Here is a 20245-nt window from a genome sequence, read left to right on the forward strand (position 1 = left end):
GCTAATTTCATAAAAAAGTCTTCTAAAATCATGTAAAGCAGGACAGTCCAGTATTTCCAAAAGAGCCTAGATAACTGAAATAAATGCAGACGACAAGTCTTTCTCTTTATTTCTTGAGCAGCGCATCAGTTTCATTCTAGCAATAATCATTCAGTTTCTTGATATTCTAGAGCTTAGCACCATAAATGCCAACAGACAAGTGCTCTGAGCCCAGAGGGAACTCCATACTAAATCTTAGCTAATAGTCTTTATGGGGCTTACCATCTGCCTGTAGTGCACTATAATCACTCACAATCTGGAGACGCACAAGAAAAGGGAGATGCTCTGTGCTGTTACAGCAATTGCCTCTGACCTCACGCAGTTGTTTTTATTTTCTAGTTCTCCACGCTCATTAGTGTCGTTTAGATTAGCTGAATTGCTTGTGATTTTAAGTATGACACAGCGTTTAGTACACAGTGTTTGTATGTGTTCAGATGTACAGGTTATTTCACTTATCTGTTACACTTTACACATAATACTCCATTGTATAGCAGATTAAAATGATTGTAATTTAGAGTCTTAGTGTGTTTTTTGTTCAATAAGCTAAAACTGTTCAATCATTGCAAGTAATTAACCACAACATGAGCAATCAATCAAATAAAGAGTCGCTTATTTGATTGTTTTCCCATAGAATTTAACAGTTGGGTGTTAAAAGTGAAACTCCTTTAATTTTCTCCATAAGTACATTGATTTTCATCATTTAAAGACAGACCTGTTGTGAGCTCTGGTGTTTTTAATCATTGTTGGTCTGCTTTTTCTGTTCCATATGTTAGCCTTCATGTGCAGACTTTAAACATTTTTGTATGTATGTGTGTACACTAAAATAGTTATTGTTTTAATTATTTATTTAATTATTTTTTAGGTTCTTGTCGTAAATGAGTCTTTTTTGAAGCTATAGTGTAAACAGCCTTTACCAATTTGAGGGTCTATTTGCACTTCGACACTGTTATTTTTCTTTCATATGGGCTCAGAAAAGCACATAAATGATCCTTTCATAGAAATGTGCAGCAATACTGACTGATCTAACTATATGATATGCTTGCCAATCTAATTATGCTTCTGCAAAACACCAGTTGACACCAATTTATTCTGAAGATCTTGAGTTTATCGACCTCATCAGTGAGACCACCAAAGCAATACGCCTCTGACCGAAAAGTCTCTCTGGAGATGTGTGTGGAATCTCACCATTCTACAATCTCTAGCCTTGACAACACGTTCTCACTCCCAACTCGTCACATACTGACGCTTGGTCAGGAACCCTTGGCGTCAGTTATTGACGCACAGGGTACCCCTTTAGCGTCATATTTAGACGTGCAGGGATTCCCTATAGAATCTGTGCCTGAGCCTGAGGCGTCATAGGGAGACGCTGGAGGCTCGTATAATTACCAATAGATGTCAACAAACTTTTTAAAACCTGATTTACGCCTATTATCACAGTTTTCTTATTTTAAAAATATGTAATTTTTATTTTGTTCATGAAAAGCGTCTGTAAACGGGGTCGAAACTACTGTATGAATAAACTTCGGCCCACGTGACATCCCTTCACGGTGAGTTTAACGCCGCTCTGCTATTGGTCAAACTGCATCAGCGGTGAGTTCTCAGATGAGTTCAACTGTCAACATTAAATATTACGTTAATGCTGCATAATATATTTTTATTGGAGATTAGTTGGTGTTTATAAATATGTTATCATTTACTTTATATTTAATGAGTGAAAATATATTCGGTTGTCCAGTTTAGGGTAACTATGCCTAATAAAACTTTGATTCATTCATATTATTTATTATTTTTTTACTTTAAAAAAATATTAAATTTCAAGTACTAAGTTTAAAAATGTTTTCGGCTGATATTTTTCATTTTAAATTATTTATTAAAGTTGGGGTCATTGTATGTGGCGATCTATTTTTTACAGTCTATGCTCGCTATCCCAAGGTTCATTGCGATCCCAAGGTTCACTGCGGTTTTCCACAAGGTAAGTAAAAAGTAAACAAATAAACACGATTTGTTGATAAAGCATGTACTGTAAACTAGCGACGTTATCTAATTACATCAAGTTCATTTATTAAAAACATATTTTTCTTACATATAACGTTGGTCATGCATTAGAACAATATATACATTTTAAGATAAGGAACAGTGTAACCAGATTGTTTTCCACAATAGAATTCGTGCAAAATCTATATATAATATGCAATATGCAACTCTAATAATACAAATGTATTCGTAATTGTTTTAATATTAAAGAACATCAAGTGTTTCCAAAGGTTTATTGTAAAAACAATTATTTTTCATGCCTTTAAAGGAAAAAGGCAGAAATTTTGCCCGTCTGAGCACATTTTATTCATTGTACAACACAAAACTAAACAAAAAAATAGCTTAATCTACCACACACACACACACACACACACACACACACACACACACATATATATATACAGGTGTACATTATAAGGTGTTCACTGTTCAGATATGAATATTTTTTCTTTGCTCTTTTCAGGTTCTTTAGATTTCTTTAAAAATCCAATTTTGTTTTCTAATAAGCAAAAAGTAAAATCACTTTACCCATGTTTATATGTTAAATTGCACTTGTCTCTCTCTCTATCTCTGTTAACACATTTATATTTGTTTGATTAATTCTTGTGTCTTTCAGCCTGTTTCTGCCTATCACCATGAGTGATTCCTCAATACTCAGATTTATCATCAAGATCTCAATTATAAGCTCAAGTTTTGATGACAACTTGGTGATCTGCAGGAAGCACCACCATGTAAGGAAGGCCAAGACCACTCTGGAATCAGTCAAGGGTTAGTGAAGTTTTTCATTCCATGTATATTAAATATCTACATTGTTTAGGCATATGTGATTGTATGAGATAAAATGCATTTATTCTTTCACTACTATTGTAATAACAGAAAGAAACGCATTAGTTTTACTATTACTATTGTTTATGACAAACATTAAAAAACTACAGCATAAGCTCACAAAATATTGTGGCCTAACTGTTTAAAACTAATTGTTCTGGGTGTTGATAGTGGCCAACCATTTTTTTTCTTTTTCAGAAAGTATTTTGTTTTGTCTGATTTTATGACACCTTATAGGCCATCAACTGCCCACATTGGGGTTTAGGAAATTAGAACTGCTTATGCTGCTTGTCTACTAGTCTTAGGATAAGTTAGAAATGTTATAAATGTACATTTTTTTGTTGTTTTTATCTGGTACAGCTCATAGGAACTCCAATCTTCCCAACTGTGAGAGGGCCTTGCTCCAGTGACTGTCAGTGTGTACTTCATTGTTTCCATTAGTCCCTGTATCTGTAGACCTAGGTGACAGTGGGCTAGAGTAAAAATTTGGTTTTATTTAAACTAAGGCATACTGATGGCCTTTTTATCTCAGATTTGGTCATGCAAGTATTAATATATCCTAAAGTATTTTTATATTCTTTCCATTGGTGGAAAAGATGTTGGTATAATTATTTTTAATGGACTGCTAAGTTCTCAGCAGACATTTTTCTGAGATATTCTTGAGTGGGAGTCTGTGCAATACAAGGTGGATAGTATTTGCAAGGAAGAGCTTGATCTGTTCTGCTTCCACACTAGATATACTGCCAATTTAAGTAGATATGAACCATAAGCATAACCATTTCAAGAATGCACGAGGTACTTTAAACTGTATGTGTTGAAACTAAATTAACAAGAAAACAGCTCTGTGATGTTCACCTAAGAAAATTAGATTAGAAGATATAAACTGTTATGCACTTGTTCTGTACTGTTTCATTCCTTTTTCAAACACTGGCATTTTTGAAGGTTTATTTACAGCTAAGGATTAAGAATTGACAGGAAGATTTGTGGACTACATCAACTAATGACACTACCTCCAAAGAGTTGCAAAAAGCTGTCCAAAGTTTCAGCACCATCTTTAAGCCCATGATTTTAGTGTGTTTCATGCCTAAGCACATGAGTTTATATCTGAGATAGATGAACTATGTAATTGTCTTAAACTGATCTACAAGTAAATGCCAAAACTTATTGGTTTACTTATTTATTTATTTGTTTGTTTGTTTGTTTGTATATGTTAACCAGGTGAAATGGAGTGAGGCATACCAGGATATGCCTGGTTTTACTTTTGGGAAGGAGGTTGAACAGTGCAATATTTCTTCTATAGGATTGCAGTGACCAGACATGCTACTGTAACTCTCATGGTCATGTGCTGGAATTAGCAGATATTCAACAATTTGGCCATCTCGCTGACCTGTTGATATCAGAAGGTAACGATATCCAGTTGAATTTGTTTTAGTTGTTCAGTAACCTATTTAAATAGTATTGTGATTTTTGATTGCTTATCATTGTAGACTGCAACAGCTCTGCAAAGCAAGTTGCAAAACAGAATCCATGAAACTGGCAGTGACTGGAAACCAATTGGAAGACTTTGGTCTGTGATGTAGAGGAGTGGGCAGAGGGTGAGGAAATTCTTATTAATATTACATGTAGTCATGAAAAATTGTGTTACTATTACTGTCATTTTTTTTCAGTAGCAGAAGCAAAGACAACAAAAAGAAGAAGTGATGTGGATGTCTTCGTCATATTGCATGGTATGTACACTAGACTTCTGTCAGTGTTGATTCTTTAAAAGTTGACGTATAATCCTTGTTATACAACTTTCTTTTTATAAATATATTTCAGACTCTGCTGACCCAGCAACAAAGAGGAGGGTGTTCAACATCATCCTGCTAGTCAGGATTCTTCAGGAGAAGCAGTGGATTCTTGTGGCAGAGATGGCCAACCACTATAAATACCTTTCAACTCATCCTGGTTCTTTCAAATAACTTTCCTGCTTGTTTGCTACTGAAAAGTACTGGTATGTATTTGTAATTTTTGGCACAGACATAAGCATAAGGTTACCCAGACCAAAGGATATTAATATATTTTTATGTTGTTGTGTTCTTCTTTTAAGATTCGACATGTGGCCTTAACGAAGAGGGGTTAAAAGGTCTATGGATCATCATTCTCAAAAAGCAACAAAATAACTGAGAAATAAACAACAATACGATGGTGCAATCTAGAGACCTGCAAGGTACCTGCAAGTTTTGGCTGGAGCAGAGAACATAGATTTTTTTAAAATAAAGCTCCAGCTGATGAGTATGACATTGACTGTGGATTTTCTTTTACTGTAATCCAGAAGAGGATGACCTTAACCCTGAATCTAAAGCATGTAATAAAATCTGTAAAAAATTAAATAAAATTGTCATCATCTATAACCAAATTGTCTTTTTTTTTTTAAATACATAGATATGTACAGTATGTAAGCATTCCTCTAAAATCAATCAGTGTTGTAAATTAAGACCATTATTGTATGCCTAACTGCTTACAACATATAACGATTTAAGGAACTCTATATTAAAATGAAATCATTACATTAAGTGACATTAAGAGCTTTTAAAATATTAATTTTATGATACATTTTTATAATAAATTTAATTTTTGCATATACTTGGGCAAAAAATGTACATTATTATGGTCAACTGCTCAGATACCTCCAGTCAATATGTGGCTGAGTCAGGCAACCAGACTTCTACCTCTGAACAAATTAACCTATGATTTACATCAAAGATCTGATGGATCTATTTGGTCCTCATGGATTTTTCTTAAAAAAAAAAAAAATTTATCTCCTTTTATTTTTGTCCTTACTTTGAAACATTTGTATTAATATGTTAGAATGTCTAACAAAAAAATGCTGCACTTGTTGTGAGATAACAGTGCGACTGTTGTTATTCTGAAAATAAAAATTAACTTTGTATAATGTTTTATTGAATGCAAGATAAAAAATAAAATATTTTCCAAGAGATGGATTGCGGCTGGAAGAGCATCTGCTGCATAAAAACATGCTGGAAAAGTTGGCGGTTCATAGCACTGTGGCGACCCCTGGTTAAAGGTACTAAGCCAAAAAGAAAATGAATGAATGAAAATAAAATATGTATTGAAATATGTATTTTTGGTAGACATAGAACTACACAGTAACTTATAAATACAGCACAGAACTATTTTACTTCTAGTTTAGATAATTTAAATGTTTGCATTTTTATTTTGTTGGTTAATGGCTATGTATTTTTAATCATTTGGAGGTTTGAACTATTCGCAGCATTTGAAAGGATATCTTTTCATCATTGTTACCTCATTTCTCAATATTTTCATGATTCTTACAATGCAGCAAATCTTACAACCATTTGATCATAAAGAAAATAATTAACAAATTAACCCACATGCAGGACAAAGACATTATGTGGAATCATTATTAAACTAAAAGTTCATCCATTGTCATCAAATCATACTGTTACACAAACAGTTGAAGATTTAGAAAGTAAAAATAATCAGATAAAGAGTGGTTTTTAAACAAATACATGTCTTTAAAAAGGTTTTATTTAAAAACATTTACATATTTTAAAATAGCTTTTATCCATATTTCAAATAAAGTGAAAACAATTAAATATCACATGATGACCATTAATGAAACACACTTACAGAATTACATCCACACATATTATTCTGAACTCATAACATTTGTGATGAACATAGATCACTATTGCTAATAACTTGTAATTAAAGAGGATACTAATGTTTAGCTTATTTTTACAGCTTTTTTTTTTTTACCACAACTGTACATGTGACAATACAATTTCTTGTCCATGTTGAAGATAATACATCTACATAGGTTAACTGCCCTTTTACTCAAAGGGGATGAGTAGAGCCCCGTAGAAAAGGAAAAAGTATTCACATTTCAAACGAGAAATGAGTGAGAGAATATCAGCAAGACTATTACCTATGCTATGTTCAATAAATAATGTTGGATATAATAGTCTGATATATACTGATCAAGTCAATAAAAGCTGTTTAAAAAATACTCATTGTAAAATAACAAATTTATGCCTGGCTTTCATATATGTCATAAATATATGCACAATGACCTTATTCAGATAGTCTTTAGTTCATTAAAATTTGTATCTGTTCCACTTTATTACAAAAAGGCTTTAAACTACATTACCCACAATCCTTTGTCGCTGTATAGATGGGAGGGGAAAGACATGGCGCTACAAATTGTAGTTCCTTGAAAGGTGTAGTTAGGGTTAAGTTTAGGGTTACGATCTTGGTTAATCGTTAACTATTTAAAACACAGCGATAACTCATTGATAAAGGACACTGTTAGTAAAGTGGCAAAGTTAGCAAAACATAGTTAGCAACACGAAGGATCTTTTAATTTGGCTTTGAAGTTATAGTCCAATCACAACGTCGCAATCTACGTCACACTTTGTCTCTATTTGGTAATCTTCCGGCTGAAGGTTGATTATAACCTTATAATATAACTTAAATATCAAAATGTGTATTAATATTACATGTTATTTATTGTCTTATTAAAATACAAATGTATATTTACCGTGAGATTACTTTGTGGGGGTAACCTGATGTGCAAAATGATCATAGTAAAACCAGATCATAGGCAGTATACTTAATTTGAAACGAATAATAAAATAATAAAAAAGCTTCATGTTTGAAAACATTTCAAGCATTTGCTGTAACTAAACCCTGCATCATGTAGGTATACAAATATAAATATATGTCAAACTTAAATGACAAATATAGTGCCCATTAAATAGTATAAATAGTAGTTCATTGTAAATGAGTATGCAAATAAACACAATACATTTTTAATGAAACATTTATAATTTATTTATAATGCCACAAATAAAAATAAATAATAAAAATCACACAAAAATGCAAAAATATATATTTTAACCAAAAATATATATTTTATAAGTTTTTAATGCAATAATATATTACCATACATATATAAATGATTAAAAACAATTATAATTGAAGGAAATGTATATTTTGTATTATTATTATTATATTTATTTTGTGATATTTATTCATGTCATACATCTGGTATGTCAAGCTCAAGTAAAACTGCACTGCAAAAAATCTTTTCAAATGATGCCTTTGGAAATGCCATCATAATAAACAGCTTTCACAACAACAAGAAGTCAAGTTCATGACAAATGCAAATTATGTTTATAATAACAACTTTCTGAACTTAAACATCAAAAGTAGAATAAGTTCAAAACATATTCAAGTATTTACTGAAGAATAGCAAAAACTATTTTTACAAAACACTGAGAACCAAAGTGTGCTTGGTGAGTCCAGGTGTTTATGCTGACTAGACTGTCATATTGCAATCCGGTTAGCATGAGGAGACTTGGGCGTAAAGTGTCAGCAATTCCTGGAGGGCTCCCATGTGTTATTCCAGGTTTTGCCACTGTAAAGTATTAGAAGTGCACAACATCATTACTGAACAAAGAATGAGTGTTAGGTTTCATTTAGAAAGTTCAGTGATATTTATTTATATATGTAAAGTGTCATTAAACCTGGCACTCTTGAATTAACTGTATAATAGGTTAAACATTTCCAGCATGTTTCCATTTATTCCAAGCAGATCTGTCAGTTCTACAAACTCAGAGATCAGGATAGGGACTGCACTTCTCATTATGAACACCATTATCCTTCTCATACATTTTTATCACCATTGATGTCCACTGTTGTAGTTTTCATTGAAGGGAATGCTGACACAAATTCCAGCATGATTTTTTAAATAGCAGAATATGGGTATTATTGGGCCAAAACCTTAAAAAATATAAGATGCAAGATTTGAATCTTGATGAACATATTGTTAATTCACGTCTTGCAATTTAAAACACATCTCATGTTTGACTCATCAATTATATGAAAACTACAACAGCATACTGTGCTCCACCCTAAAATATTTCTAAATTATAACAAGCTTATTGCTTTACATGGCTAAACATTTATTTTATGCCTGCATGATTCACTGCTATTACTGTAACCCATTACACTCTTAACCCAAACTAGTTGACTTTATTAGAAAACTGCATAGAAACATGTTGCCTTAAATCCTTTATGTTTTTACACAAGGTGAAACTAAACAGCCCTCTTTAAATTAACCTAGAACCTTTACAATCTTCTTGAACTTACAGTAATATTTTAATTCAAGTATGGCTGTTAAGTTGTACCTTGTATAAAATGTAAGGGGTTTAAGCCACTGGGTTTCTATACAATTTTCTAGTAAAGTCAACTAGATTGGGTTAAAGGAACAGTTCACTATTTACTCTCCTTTAAGTGGTTGTAAACCTTTTTTAAAAACTTCCAAGTTACTTTGTGTTGAACATGAAGGAAGTTTTTTGAAGAAAGCTGGAAAGCTGAAAACATTGACATACATAGTAGGAAAAAACAAATACTATGGAAGTTAATGTTTGCAGGTTTTCATCTTTCTTTAAAATATAATTTTTTTGTGTTTAACTGAAGTAAGCAAGTCAGACATATTTGGAACAAGTGAAGGATGAGTCAATAATGACAGAATTTTCATTTTTGGGTGAATCTCTTTAAGAGTATACTGAAAGAAATGTCCTACTCAATGAAGCTAACTTCAGCTGCATGTGTAGCCCCATGAGTACTTATCTAGAAATCAAAACAATGATCACGTCAGTCCCATTTTAGGCCCTTTATATCATATTGGCCACAGAATGGACAACTTAGTGTTGCAATAAAATAAAAAAATTAATAAAACTATGACTTACCACACAATACAAGACAAACAGTGAATTTTCAGCTCTGCCTTTGCTGTACACAAGATGAGGTTCCAGCTTCAACACTGATCTGAGTGGGGCAGTTGTGCAGCTCTGTGAGGTTGTGACTGTTTAGCTGCAGTGCTGTGAAGAGTTCTTTATTAAAAGAAAGTACATTCTTTTAAAATCTGTACATAATAACAAAGAAAATACAATGATTTTAAATAATGATTAATTCTGAACAAAAACATTACCCTTAGTCAAGATAAATTCATATGTCAAAAGTTTCTGCATCTGAAATGAATAAAAACAGATGTGACATTAGTTAAACCCACTAAACTACTAGATACATCAGTACTGCATTAAGCAGTTGTAAAGTAATGTAAGTGTAGTCCAAAATGAGCCTTAATCTGTTTAAGATAATGATTTAAAAAAACGTTGCTTGTGTTAAAAACAATCCAGCCACTTGCAATACATTTGATCAATGGTACATTTCTGAGAAGGTGCAAGGTAATCCTTGAGTTTTACCATTACCATCCTGACTGACATAATATTTGAAAAGAAGACAGCTTGTTGTGCCTCTTTACCACAATTTAGAGATGATAGATTCTTTATTTTATTAAATAAATTGGTAAAGGCCAAATTGTACTGGTAATAGTGTAAGATATTCATTGTGTGACATACATCAGCTTAAGTTATACTTGAGCTTTTGTTATGCTATATATATATATATATATATATATATATATATATATATATGTGTGTGTGTGTGTGTGTGTGTGTGTGTGTGTGTGTGTGTGTGTGTGTGTGTGTGTGTGTGTGTTTGTTTTAAGGCATGGAAAATAATTGTTTTTACAATAAACCTTTGGAAACACTTGATGTTCTTTAATATTAAAACAATTACGAATACATTTGTATAATTAGAGTTGCATATTGCATATTATATATAGATTTTGCACGAATTCTATTGTGGAAAACAACAATCTGGTTACACTGTTCCTTATCTTAAAATGTATATTGTTCTAATGCATGACCAACGTTATATGTGAGAAAAATATGATTTTAATAAATGAACTTGATGTAATTAGATAACGTCGCTAGTTTACAGTACATGCTTTATCAACAAATCGTGTTTATTTGTTTACTTTTTACTTACCTTGTGGAAAACCGCAGTGAACCTTGGGATCGCAATGAACCTTGGGATAGCGAGCATAGACTGTAAAAAATAGATCGCCACATACAATGACCCCAACTTTAATAAATAATTTAAAATGAAAAATATCAGCTGAAAACATTTTTAAACTTAGTACTTGAAATTTAATATTTTTTTAAAGTAAAATAATAAAGTAAATAATAAATAATATGAATGAATCAAAGTTTTATTAGGCATAGTTACCCTAAACTGGACAACCGAATATATTTTCACTCATTAAATATAAAGTAAATGATAACATATTTATAAACACCAACTAATCTCCAATAAAAATATATTATGCAGCATTAACGTAATATTTAATGTTGACAGTTGAACTCATCTGAGAACTCACCGCTGATGCAGTTTGACCAATAGCAGAGCGGCGTTAAACTCACCGTGAAGGGATGTCACGTGGGCCGAAGTTTATTCATACAGTAGTTTCGACCCCGTTTACAGACGCTTTTCATGAACAAAATAAAAATTACATATTTTTAAAATAAGAAAACTAAGATAACAAGGCGTAAATCAGGTTTTAAAAATTGCGTTGACATCTATTGGTAATTATACGAGCCTCCAGCGTCTCCATATGACGCCTCAGGCTCAGGCACAGATTCTATAGGGAATCCCTGCACGTCTAAATATGACGCTAAAGGGGTACCCTGTGCGTCAATAACTGACGCCAAGGGTTCCTGACCAAGCGTCAGTATGTGACGAGTTGGGAGTGAGAATGTGTTGGCCTTGAATGAACTGCTCTATAGCAGGGTTCAAGCGCTTCAGTGCCTCTGCAGTTTTGCACGTTAAACACCTTCTTTTTCAGTAATGATGGACATTCAAGTAAATGACTGCTGAGATGGCTCATATTTTTCCTCTCTGCTTAACAGACAGGTCTGATAGTGGCGTGTTACCAGGGCTACGTGGATGTGGTCATTGCACTGTCCCAGTGCCCACATGTGGACGTGAATTGGCAGGATAATGAAGGGAATACAGCTCTCATTAATGCTGCACAAGCAGGTAAGTGAGGGGAATCAGTTATTAAAGGCAATACACCTAACAACCCTTAAGCAGGTCGCACACCAGGAGCGCCGCTCGGCGCCGCGACACGGCGCGCACATGACAGTTTAAAGTATCACACACCAGACGCGCACATTCGAAGGATATTTAACATGAAACTAATCAGATGGCGCTCTGTGGCGCGGCTGAAAAATGAACTGCGTCCTGAGCCGTCGCCGGGCGCCGCCGACAGCCGCCGACTTGCGGTGCCGGTGTGTGTATCCTGATAGAAACCTATGTTTAGAATTCTAAAATACATGGCGCTTCTGGTGTGCGACCTGCTTTAGTATATCCCAATAGGTCTTTATTTGACTGCTCTAAGTGTATATACATTGCCAGCCCTGGATTTAAGCAAGAAAGTGTCTACGATTGGATCATTACTGCAATGATTATTATGTTTCTGGCTTGTTATATCAGTTCTTTTTAACTCAAGCTGATACAGTGTGTAGCTTCTTACTTTTTAAACAACTGCGTCACAAGATGTATACCATGGTCATATTCCAGGATGACAATGCCAAGGTCTATCAGTCTTGGTGAAAGACCAATTTACCTGGACCCCATCTTCATGGCATCATTTCATCAACCCTCAATGTCACAGTTCATTTCCATCAAGACTTTAATTTATTTTTGGCCAAGACCTTGATAATGAAAGCACCCCACTATCGAACCCCGAGGTGTCTACTGTCTACTCCAACACATCCCAAAGATGAAAATGGAGCCTTCTTTCACATTCAGAAATAAATCTTGGCATTTTCATCCTAGAATATTCCAACATATTCCTAGTTGGTCACTCCAGTTATTGCACACGTTACCCCACAGAAGCACCTGATTAAGGGACTGCTTAAAGTGCAGTTCACAAATTGCATCTAAAAAGCATGTGGAAAGCAGGAAGTGCTTTACTTTTCTCACCAATTTCAACATTTACGCTCCTGTGGTGTCTGTTGGTGCTAGGCATCATCAACCATTCACTCTGAAGACAACAAACTAACAATGTGTATGTGTATTTATATTGCGCATTTATTGTGTATGGCCATACACCCAAAGCGCTTCACAAGCATGAGGGGGGTCTCTCCACACCACCACCAGTGTGCAGCATCCACTTGGATGATGCGACGGCAGCCACAGGACAACGGCGCCAGTGCGCTCACCACACACCAGCTATTGGTGGAGTAGAGAGACAGTGATACAGCCAATTCGGTGGAAGGGGATGATTGGGAGGCCATGATCATAAGGGCCGATAGAGGGACTTTGGCCAGGACACCCCTGCTCTTTCACGAGAAGTGCCATGGGATTTTTAATGACCACAGAGAGTCAGGACCTCGGTTTAATGTCTCATCCGAAAGACAGCACCCACTGACAGTATAGTGTCCCCTTCACTTTTACTGGGGCATTAGGACTCACACAGACCACAGGTTGTGCGCCACCTGCTGGCCTCACTAACACCACTTCCAACAGCAACCTAGTGTTCCCTAGTGGTCTCCCATCCAGGTACTGACCAGGCTCAGCCCTGCTTAGCTTCAGTGAGTAACCGGTCTTGGGCTGCAGGGTGATATGGCTGTACAAACCATTGCTGCAGCTCGGATAAAAGCACTGCAGTGTTTGTGTGCGTTACGTTTGTCTGAGGTAATTAGTCCACTGTTTTTACTGAAATGTGCGGATTTGTCAGTTCTAGTCACATGACTCATGGTGCACTTGCAGCTTTCTGAAAAGTTGAGATGTTTTCAACTCCTTTTTTGCTTCCTGTTTGTGCACACAAGCCACATGAAAAAAAAAATGAACTTACGCATGTTAAAAGATGCGATACATGTAATTTAACAGCTCCTAATGCTGTAGAGCAGTTTTACTGCAACTCTCACTGGATTATACATTTGTCTCACAAAACTATTTTAGGTCTTGGAGTCTCTGCTAGTGAATTGATGTTTGACTAAGAGGACAAACAGTGTTGGGTGGCTCCGTGAATGTAATTGAGCACTACTGCTGTAGAGAATGTGTCAAATTCTAATCCTGGTGGACCACAGTCTTGATCCATTTATATTCATCCGTTATTAAACACAACTGACCAAACTAATGAATACCTTCAGATGTATTTAGAAACTACAGCTCTGTTGGAACTAAACCCTGTGGGGCTGCAGCTCTGCAAGAACTGAGACCCTGTTCACACAAACAAAAATGTTCAAAACACTATTTTTTTTTCTAAGTGGTTTGGCCTACACGCAGGTGACTGCACAGGTGACTAAAACCCAAACCTTGTGAAAACTGAAATCTTTGCCAGGGTGAAAATTTTCAGAAACTTCAGTCACAGTGTGGTCGTGTGTTTTTGCCTCATTATTTCATCATACATGCTGTTTTCTGCTTTCTGACTGACCAACGCTGCTGGGTTCACATCAAATGTGATAGAAGCAAATGAGGTGAAATCCAGGCAGCAAATGTGCCACACTCCCAATCATTTTGTGCAGCATGGTGATAGTTTGCCTCTGTTCGCGATTTTGCCTTGACTTTATATGTAACTTACTTATGTGAATACTAATGTCGAGAGGATCACATGCTTATGATTGACCACAGCTGGTCCCGCATTAGCTAACACATGATTCACCAATCAGATGATTCTCAAGTCACCATAAATAACTAGAGTTTCTTACCTCAGTTATCTTCATCTTGATGAATCCCGCCTTCTACTCCTTCTCCCTTTTTCTTTATAGGGCACGGCAACCCAGGGGTTAGCACTGTTGCCTTACAGCAAGAGTCACTGGTTCAAGTTTTTACCAGGCTAGTCAACGTTTCTGAGCAGAGTTTGCATGTTCAACCATGCTCGCGTGGGTTGCCCCAGGGTTTTTCAGTTTTTTCCACCGTCCAAAGACATGTAACATAAGTAAATTGACCAAAGTAAGTTGGCACCATAGATGAGCTCTTAGTCAGCAGTTAATCTCTTCATAGCAATCTCTAATTTGTCATTAGCCATAAATAAACAGGGGAGTCCTCAAGATCTACCTGGTCTCAAACTCTCTCACCCTGCAAACAAGAGGGAGCCCCGGGCTCGAGGATCTTATGAGCTCAGCGATCTCTCCTGGGACAGCATGCCAAACATGCTTTATAATCAATCATCAGCTAAGTGTGAACTCTTGAAAATAATTAAGGCACGAAAAAATCTGTTCATAAAGTTACCTATGGACATTGCCTAAGGTTGACTCCTGTTCTAGATCATGAAGGTAGCAATGCCAAAGTAATGAATTTGATTTTATGTAAATGCATGAAATAATAATTCTGCTTTGAATAAGAGTGCCTGTTTGAATGTAAATGTTTTTTATTTATAGGCCACAGTATGATTACACACTACTTGCTAAACTATTTTCCTGGGATTGACACTGAGCGTAGGAACTGCCATGGCTTCACGGCGTTGATGAAAGCAGCCATGCAGGGTCGAGCTGAATGTGTGCGGTCTCTCATGATGACAGGTACAGCATCATCAGCTGAAAAATGAATACAGATTTCTGATTTAGTTCATGCATACATAATGATCCTCTTTTATGTTCCTTCAAGTGGGCATTCATTTTCCTCCACAAAACCCTTTGTCTTTCTTTGTGCAGGAGGAGACATTGAAGCAAGAGACTTTGGCCGTAAACTGACACCACAGGAATGGGCCTTGTTTACAGGCCGCTACGAGACTGCCAAACTGATTTCCAGACTGATGGATAAACCGTGTGCCGAACAGTTCTGTGACTCTTATCACATGGGGTGGCCTATGCTGAGCGAAATGGTGGCCAGATCAAAGGAGCCTAAGTCCTGCTGGAGGAAGTTCTCGGAATGTATCTGTAACATGTTTAACATCAGCATGAAGACCAATCCTGTAGACGAAGGGGTCATGGACTACACTGTGCGAATGACCACAGCCTTGGCCAGTCCTCTTATAGCCACCGCCTGCCACACTGTGTGCCCGGGCAGCCCCCCGTGTGTAGGAAAACGGCGTCCTGCCGTGCAGGATATCCTTCGCAGACAACGGCTGGCTGAACTGAAGAACCTCGGACCCGATCGCCTCAACAACTACAAGAGGCTCTTCCAGAACTCCAGGGTTCTCCTGGTGCCCAAAAAGCAGGAACGCCGTGCCAGCCTGCAGCCGCAGTTACTGCACAGTGTCGCTATGGCTTCTACTGTGGCCTTGAGGAGAAACAGCCTGCTGCCCCTTCACATGATGCGCAGGAGCAGTGTACGTCCTGGGATGGTGGTGCCTAAAGTTATGCTGTGTAAAGCTCCTCCTCCCATACACATGCCAGAGCGGCCGCCACGCAGGAGTTCAAACGATTCAGCACAACTACAGATCCCTAAGTGGAAGTACAAAGCTCTAAAGGAGGAGAAGAAGAAAGCTGAACAGATGGAAAGGTTGAGATTGCCTATTGGGAGGAAAAAGTAAAGTGGCTTTTGATGCCTTAGTGTTTTACAGAGGTTTTCCACTGTTGGTTTCAGGTCTGTGAGAATTACTCACTTTTTAGAATGCCATGGACTTTTACTCCTCAATTCTATTACATAGTCTGGCTGATATTTTTTAACTGGTGATGATTACTAATTTTTAATCATCTAACCTGCACTAAATTGCCAAATGTTTTGGGAGATTTGTCTTTACATGCACAGGAACTTTAATGACATCTCAATCTTACTTGGTAGAGTTCAATTTGGAGTTGGCCCACCCTTTGCAGCGGTAAGAGCTTCAACTCTTCTGAGAAGGTTTTCCATAAGGTTTAGGAGTGGGAATTTCTGACCAACTATTTACAAGTGCATTTGAGAGGTCAGACACTAGCTACCTTACATCCATCTATTTTCATGTGCATTTTTGATATGCGCAAAAAAAAATCGGTTGATGGAAATGCCAAGATGCACATAAGTTTCAAAAATGTGCATAAAAAGCAATTGGGCATAACTAAGTAGGATCAACTTTTTATTCTATACGAAAACATGTGCATAAACTTTTATAGAAACACTATACTAAACAAATTCCATTATGCGCATTAAAAAAGGTCATGTGATTGTTGTTATAAGAGATCATGTGGTGATAAATATGTGTGAATGGACATACCAGCAGGCTGAGCATGTTGTTTTGGTCATTCTAAAACCCTTAACCATTTCAGTATTAGTGTTATTATATTATTAATTACCTCTAGAACTGTCAAGAGCTTCTGTGCTCCATGTCTCATGCCTTCAAATGCCACCACACATTCACTGCATGACGGCACTTCATCTGAGGCACAAGTCATTTATTAAATGAAGAAAAGATTGACACGGCTTCTCCTTCCACAGTTAATTCCATTTTTACTGTTTATATTTGCCGCCAGTTAATCAGTAAGTGATGATTTTGACTACTTGGATGAAAACGCTGCTTATATGCAATATTCCAGTTTTGCGCATAAATTTAATTCACATCTTTGGATGGAAACATAGCTACTGATAAGAAGGCCTGGCTCAGAGTCTCCACTCTAATTCATCCTGAAGGTTGAAGATTCTGTCGGGTTGAGGTCAGGACCAAACTCACTCATCCATCTCTTTACAGACATTGATTTGTGGACTTTTGCAGTCATGTTGGAGCAGGAAGTAGCCATCTCCAAACTGTTCCATCAAAGATGGCAGCATAAAATTGTGCAAAATGTTGGTATGCCGAAGCTTTAATTATTCCTTTTACAGGAACTAATGGGTCAAACCCAACCCCTGAAAGAAAGCCCCACACCATAATCTTCTCTCCAACAAACTTTACACTTGGCAGAATGCAGTCAGGCAAGTACCGTTTTCTTGGCAACCACCAAACCCAGACTCATCTATCTGATTGCCAGAAAGAGACGTGTGATTTGTCACTCCAAAAAAAAGTCTTCACTGCTCTAGAGTCCAATGGTGGTGTGCTTTACACTATCCAAGTCTTTGCAGTGCACTTAGTGATGTAAGGCTTGGATGCAGCTGCTTGGCTATGAGAAGCTATTCCCTTCCAAGCTCTTTTTGAGATAATCTGAAGGCCACACACATTTTGGATGTCTGAAGCTATTGACTATGCAGAAATCTGGCCACTACTGTGCACTGTGACCTCTTTCTGTGATTTTAATGTGGCCTAAGTTGCTGTTATTCCCAGTTGCTTCCAAATTGTTATATAACCACTAACAGTTGGCTGTAGAATATTTAGTAGTGAGGAAATTCCATAAATGTACTTACAGTATTTCAGAGGTTGCAACCTCATGCTGCCACACTTGAATTCATTGAGCTCCTGAGAGTGACCCATTCTTTCACATATGTTTAAAGAAGCAGCCTGGATAGACATTATATATACACTTGTGGCCATGTAAGTGATTGGAACACCTGAATTCATTGATTCAGAGGGGTGTCCCAAAATGTTTGGCATTATGCATAGTGTATTTAAAGTTTTTTTTTTTGCTCTTTTTATTATAATTTTCTTGAGCCAAGTCATTACTTGAAATATGTTGCACAGTAATCTTTTTTCTTTTTTATATTGCACTAAAAGACTGAACTTGTAAAAGGGAGTGTTATATAAAGACTCGATAAACAATAAATAAACTTATTTATCAAGCATGTTCATAGAACTTGTCATGTGTTAGGTGGAACTTCACTAGTAAATACTTCATTTTTGACAGGAATGAAGTGGGTGATATAAATATACGATGTTCAATGCATATTTTCAACTATCTTCTCCATAACGCTTGTAGTAAAATAATAAAGCAAGTTTTGAAAGTTGTCCTTACAGCCTCATTTTCACCTAAGTACAGTAAAGTCAGTATATATGCTGTTAATAACTATAATAATCGGTCTACTCCTATGACAATATGAAAGTCCACACCACTGCTACAGTAATGGACACACACACACACACACACACACACACACACACACACACACACACACACGCACACTTTCTGTTTAACAGAGATTTTTTTCTACATATTTTTAATAATGGATAGAAATATGGATAGAAATAATTTTTAATAAAGGATTTATTTTATCTTTGCCATGATGACAGTAAATAATATTTGACTAGATACTTTTCAAGACACTTCTATACAGCTTAAAGTGACATTTAAAGGCTTAACTAGGTTAACTAGGCAGGATAGGGTAATTAGGAAAGTTATTGTATAATGATGGTTTGTTCTGTAGACTATCGAAAAATATATATAGCTTAAAGGGGCTAATAATTTTGACCTTAAAATGTTTTTTTTTTTAAATTATTATTATTATAAATTATTTTTATTCTAGCCAAAATAAAACAATTAAGACTTTCTCCAGAAGAAAAAATATTTTCAGACATGCTGTGAAAATTTCCTTGCTCTGTTAAAAATCATTTGCACAATATTTAAAAAAAGCAAACAAAATTCAAGGGGGGGGGTGGGGCTTTGAAGAAGGCTTTTATCACCCATCCACATGGTTAATCAGCTGTAGATCACATACGGCTGCGACCGGAAGTCAACGAGAATTATTTATATTATTTATTCAATTTAATTCCATTAGTTGTATTTTATTAGCGTCTACCTCTACCCCAACTCCAAACCTAACCATCACAGTTATATAAAAACAGATCTGGATCTGAAGTCTTGTCTAATAGTATAGCTTATTAACCATGTAAATGGAAGATAACAGCTTTCTGAGCCTAGTGGCGCAGAAGGTGCCTATTGGCCCATATCTATGAGCTGATAACCACTGATTAATGCCCATTCAATCGAGTGATAACATTTGAAGTGGGTGCACACACACATATCACTGTTGAATCTGGAGCATGGTATTTTACAATATTGTAATAAAATAATGTTTTTATAAAAATGAAGCACATTAAATAAAATAAAACTTTACCCTAAATTAATTTTGTTTTTATAGAAATCAAATATAAACAATTTTACACAGATCGTATAGACATAGTAGATTTTTAATCTTACAGTATGCCTAACTTCTATTGTCTAGATCAGAGATGCCCATTGTAACCTTTGATTTGGCCCACCATCCCATCATTGAGGAGAAGTGAGTATGATGGAGAGGGTTGGGACGAACGTCTTTAACACAGAGATCGTTATTTCTAATTTGACGTAAGCTTTTTTGTTTGTGTTATTGCTGAGCTACAAAAAAAAAAAGCGAACTCAAATAAAATGTTTCAATTAAATGTTGTAAATGAATCTGATTATTTAAAAATGTAAATTCTGTCACTCAACAGATATAGGACTATGCAGAAAACACTGGAGAGCAAATCAAGGCAAAAAGTAGTGTAATTCTGTAATAAATGAGATTGTTTTGATTTTATTGTTTTATTCAATATAAAAAAAATCTGTATTAGTTAATATAAAGCAACTTTTTCTAGTCATTTCTA

At 35.8% G+C, this 20245-nt stretch overlaps 1 protein-coding gene and 1 long non-coding RNA gene across 11 annotated transcripts in view; both read left to right on the forward strand.

The window, feature by feature from the left end:
- ankrd33bb (ankyrin repeat domain 33Bb) overlaps window positions 1-18465 on the forward strand; it is a 31219-nt gene extending 12754 nt beyond the window's left edge. The window contains exons 3-5 of one of the 2 annotated variants that reach the window (XM_087240987.1): window positions 11742-11871; window positions 15222-15362; window positions 15495-18465. In XM_087240987.1, coding sequence (XP_087097113.1) covers window positions 11742-11871; window positions 15222-15362; window positions 15495-16315 — 1092 coding nt within the window. In that variant the 3' untranslated portion in view covers window positions 16316-18465. Of the gene's footprint in view, window positions 1-11741; window positions 11922-12197; window positions 15363-15494 lie in introns of both variants that reach the window. The other variant, XM_087240988.1, reaches the window with a different exon arrangement.
- Window positions 1976-5296, forward strand: LOC147846403 (uncharacterized). Of its 9 annotated transcripts, none has more exons than XR_015478631.1 (8): window positions 1976-2011; window positions 2690-2841; window positions 3259-3314; window positions 4117-4301; window positions 4386-4493; window positions 4566-4625; window positions 4717-4891; window positions 4988-5296. It is a non-coding gene; the product is annotated as an uncharacterized LOC147846403 (long non-coding RNA). The 9 variants fall into 9 exon arrangements; XR_015478637.1 differs by having other exon boundaries at window positions 4199-4301; window positions 4569-4625; XR_015478632.1 differs by having other exon boundaries at window positions 3259-3310; window positions 4569-4625.
- Window positions 18466-20245: the final 1780 nt, after the last annotated feature.

The sequence above is a fragment of the Danio rerio genome, chromosome 2 (assembly GCF_052040795.2).
Source record: "Danio rerio strain M-AB ecotype USA chromosome 2, GRCz13ab, whole genome shotgun sequence".
NCBI classification, from domain to species: domain Eukaryota; kingdom Metazoa; phylum Chordata; class Actinopteri; order Cypriniformes; family Danionidae; genus Danio; species Danio rerio.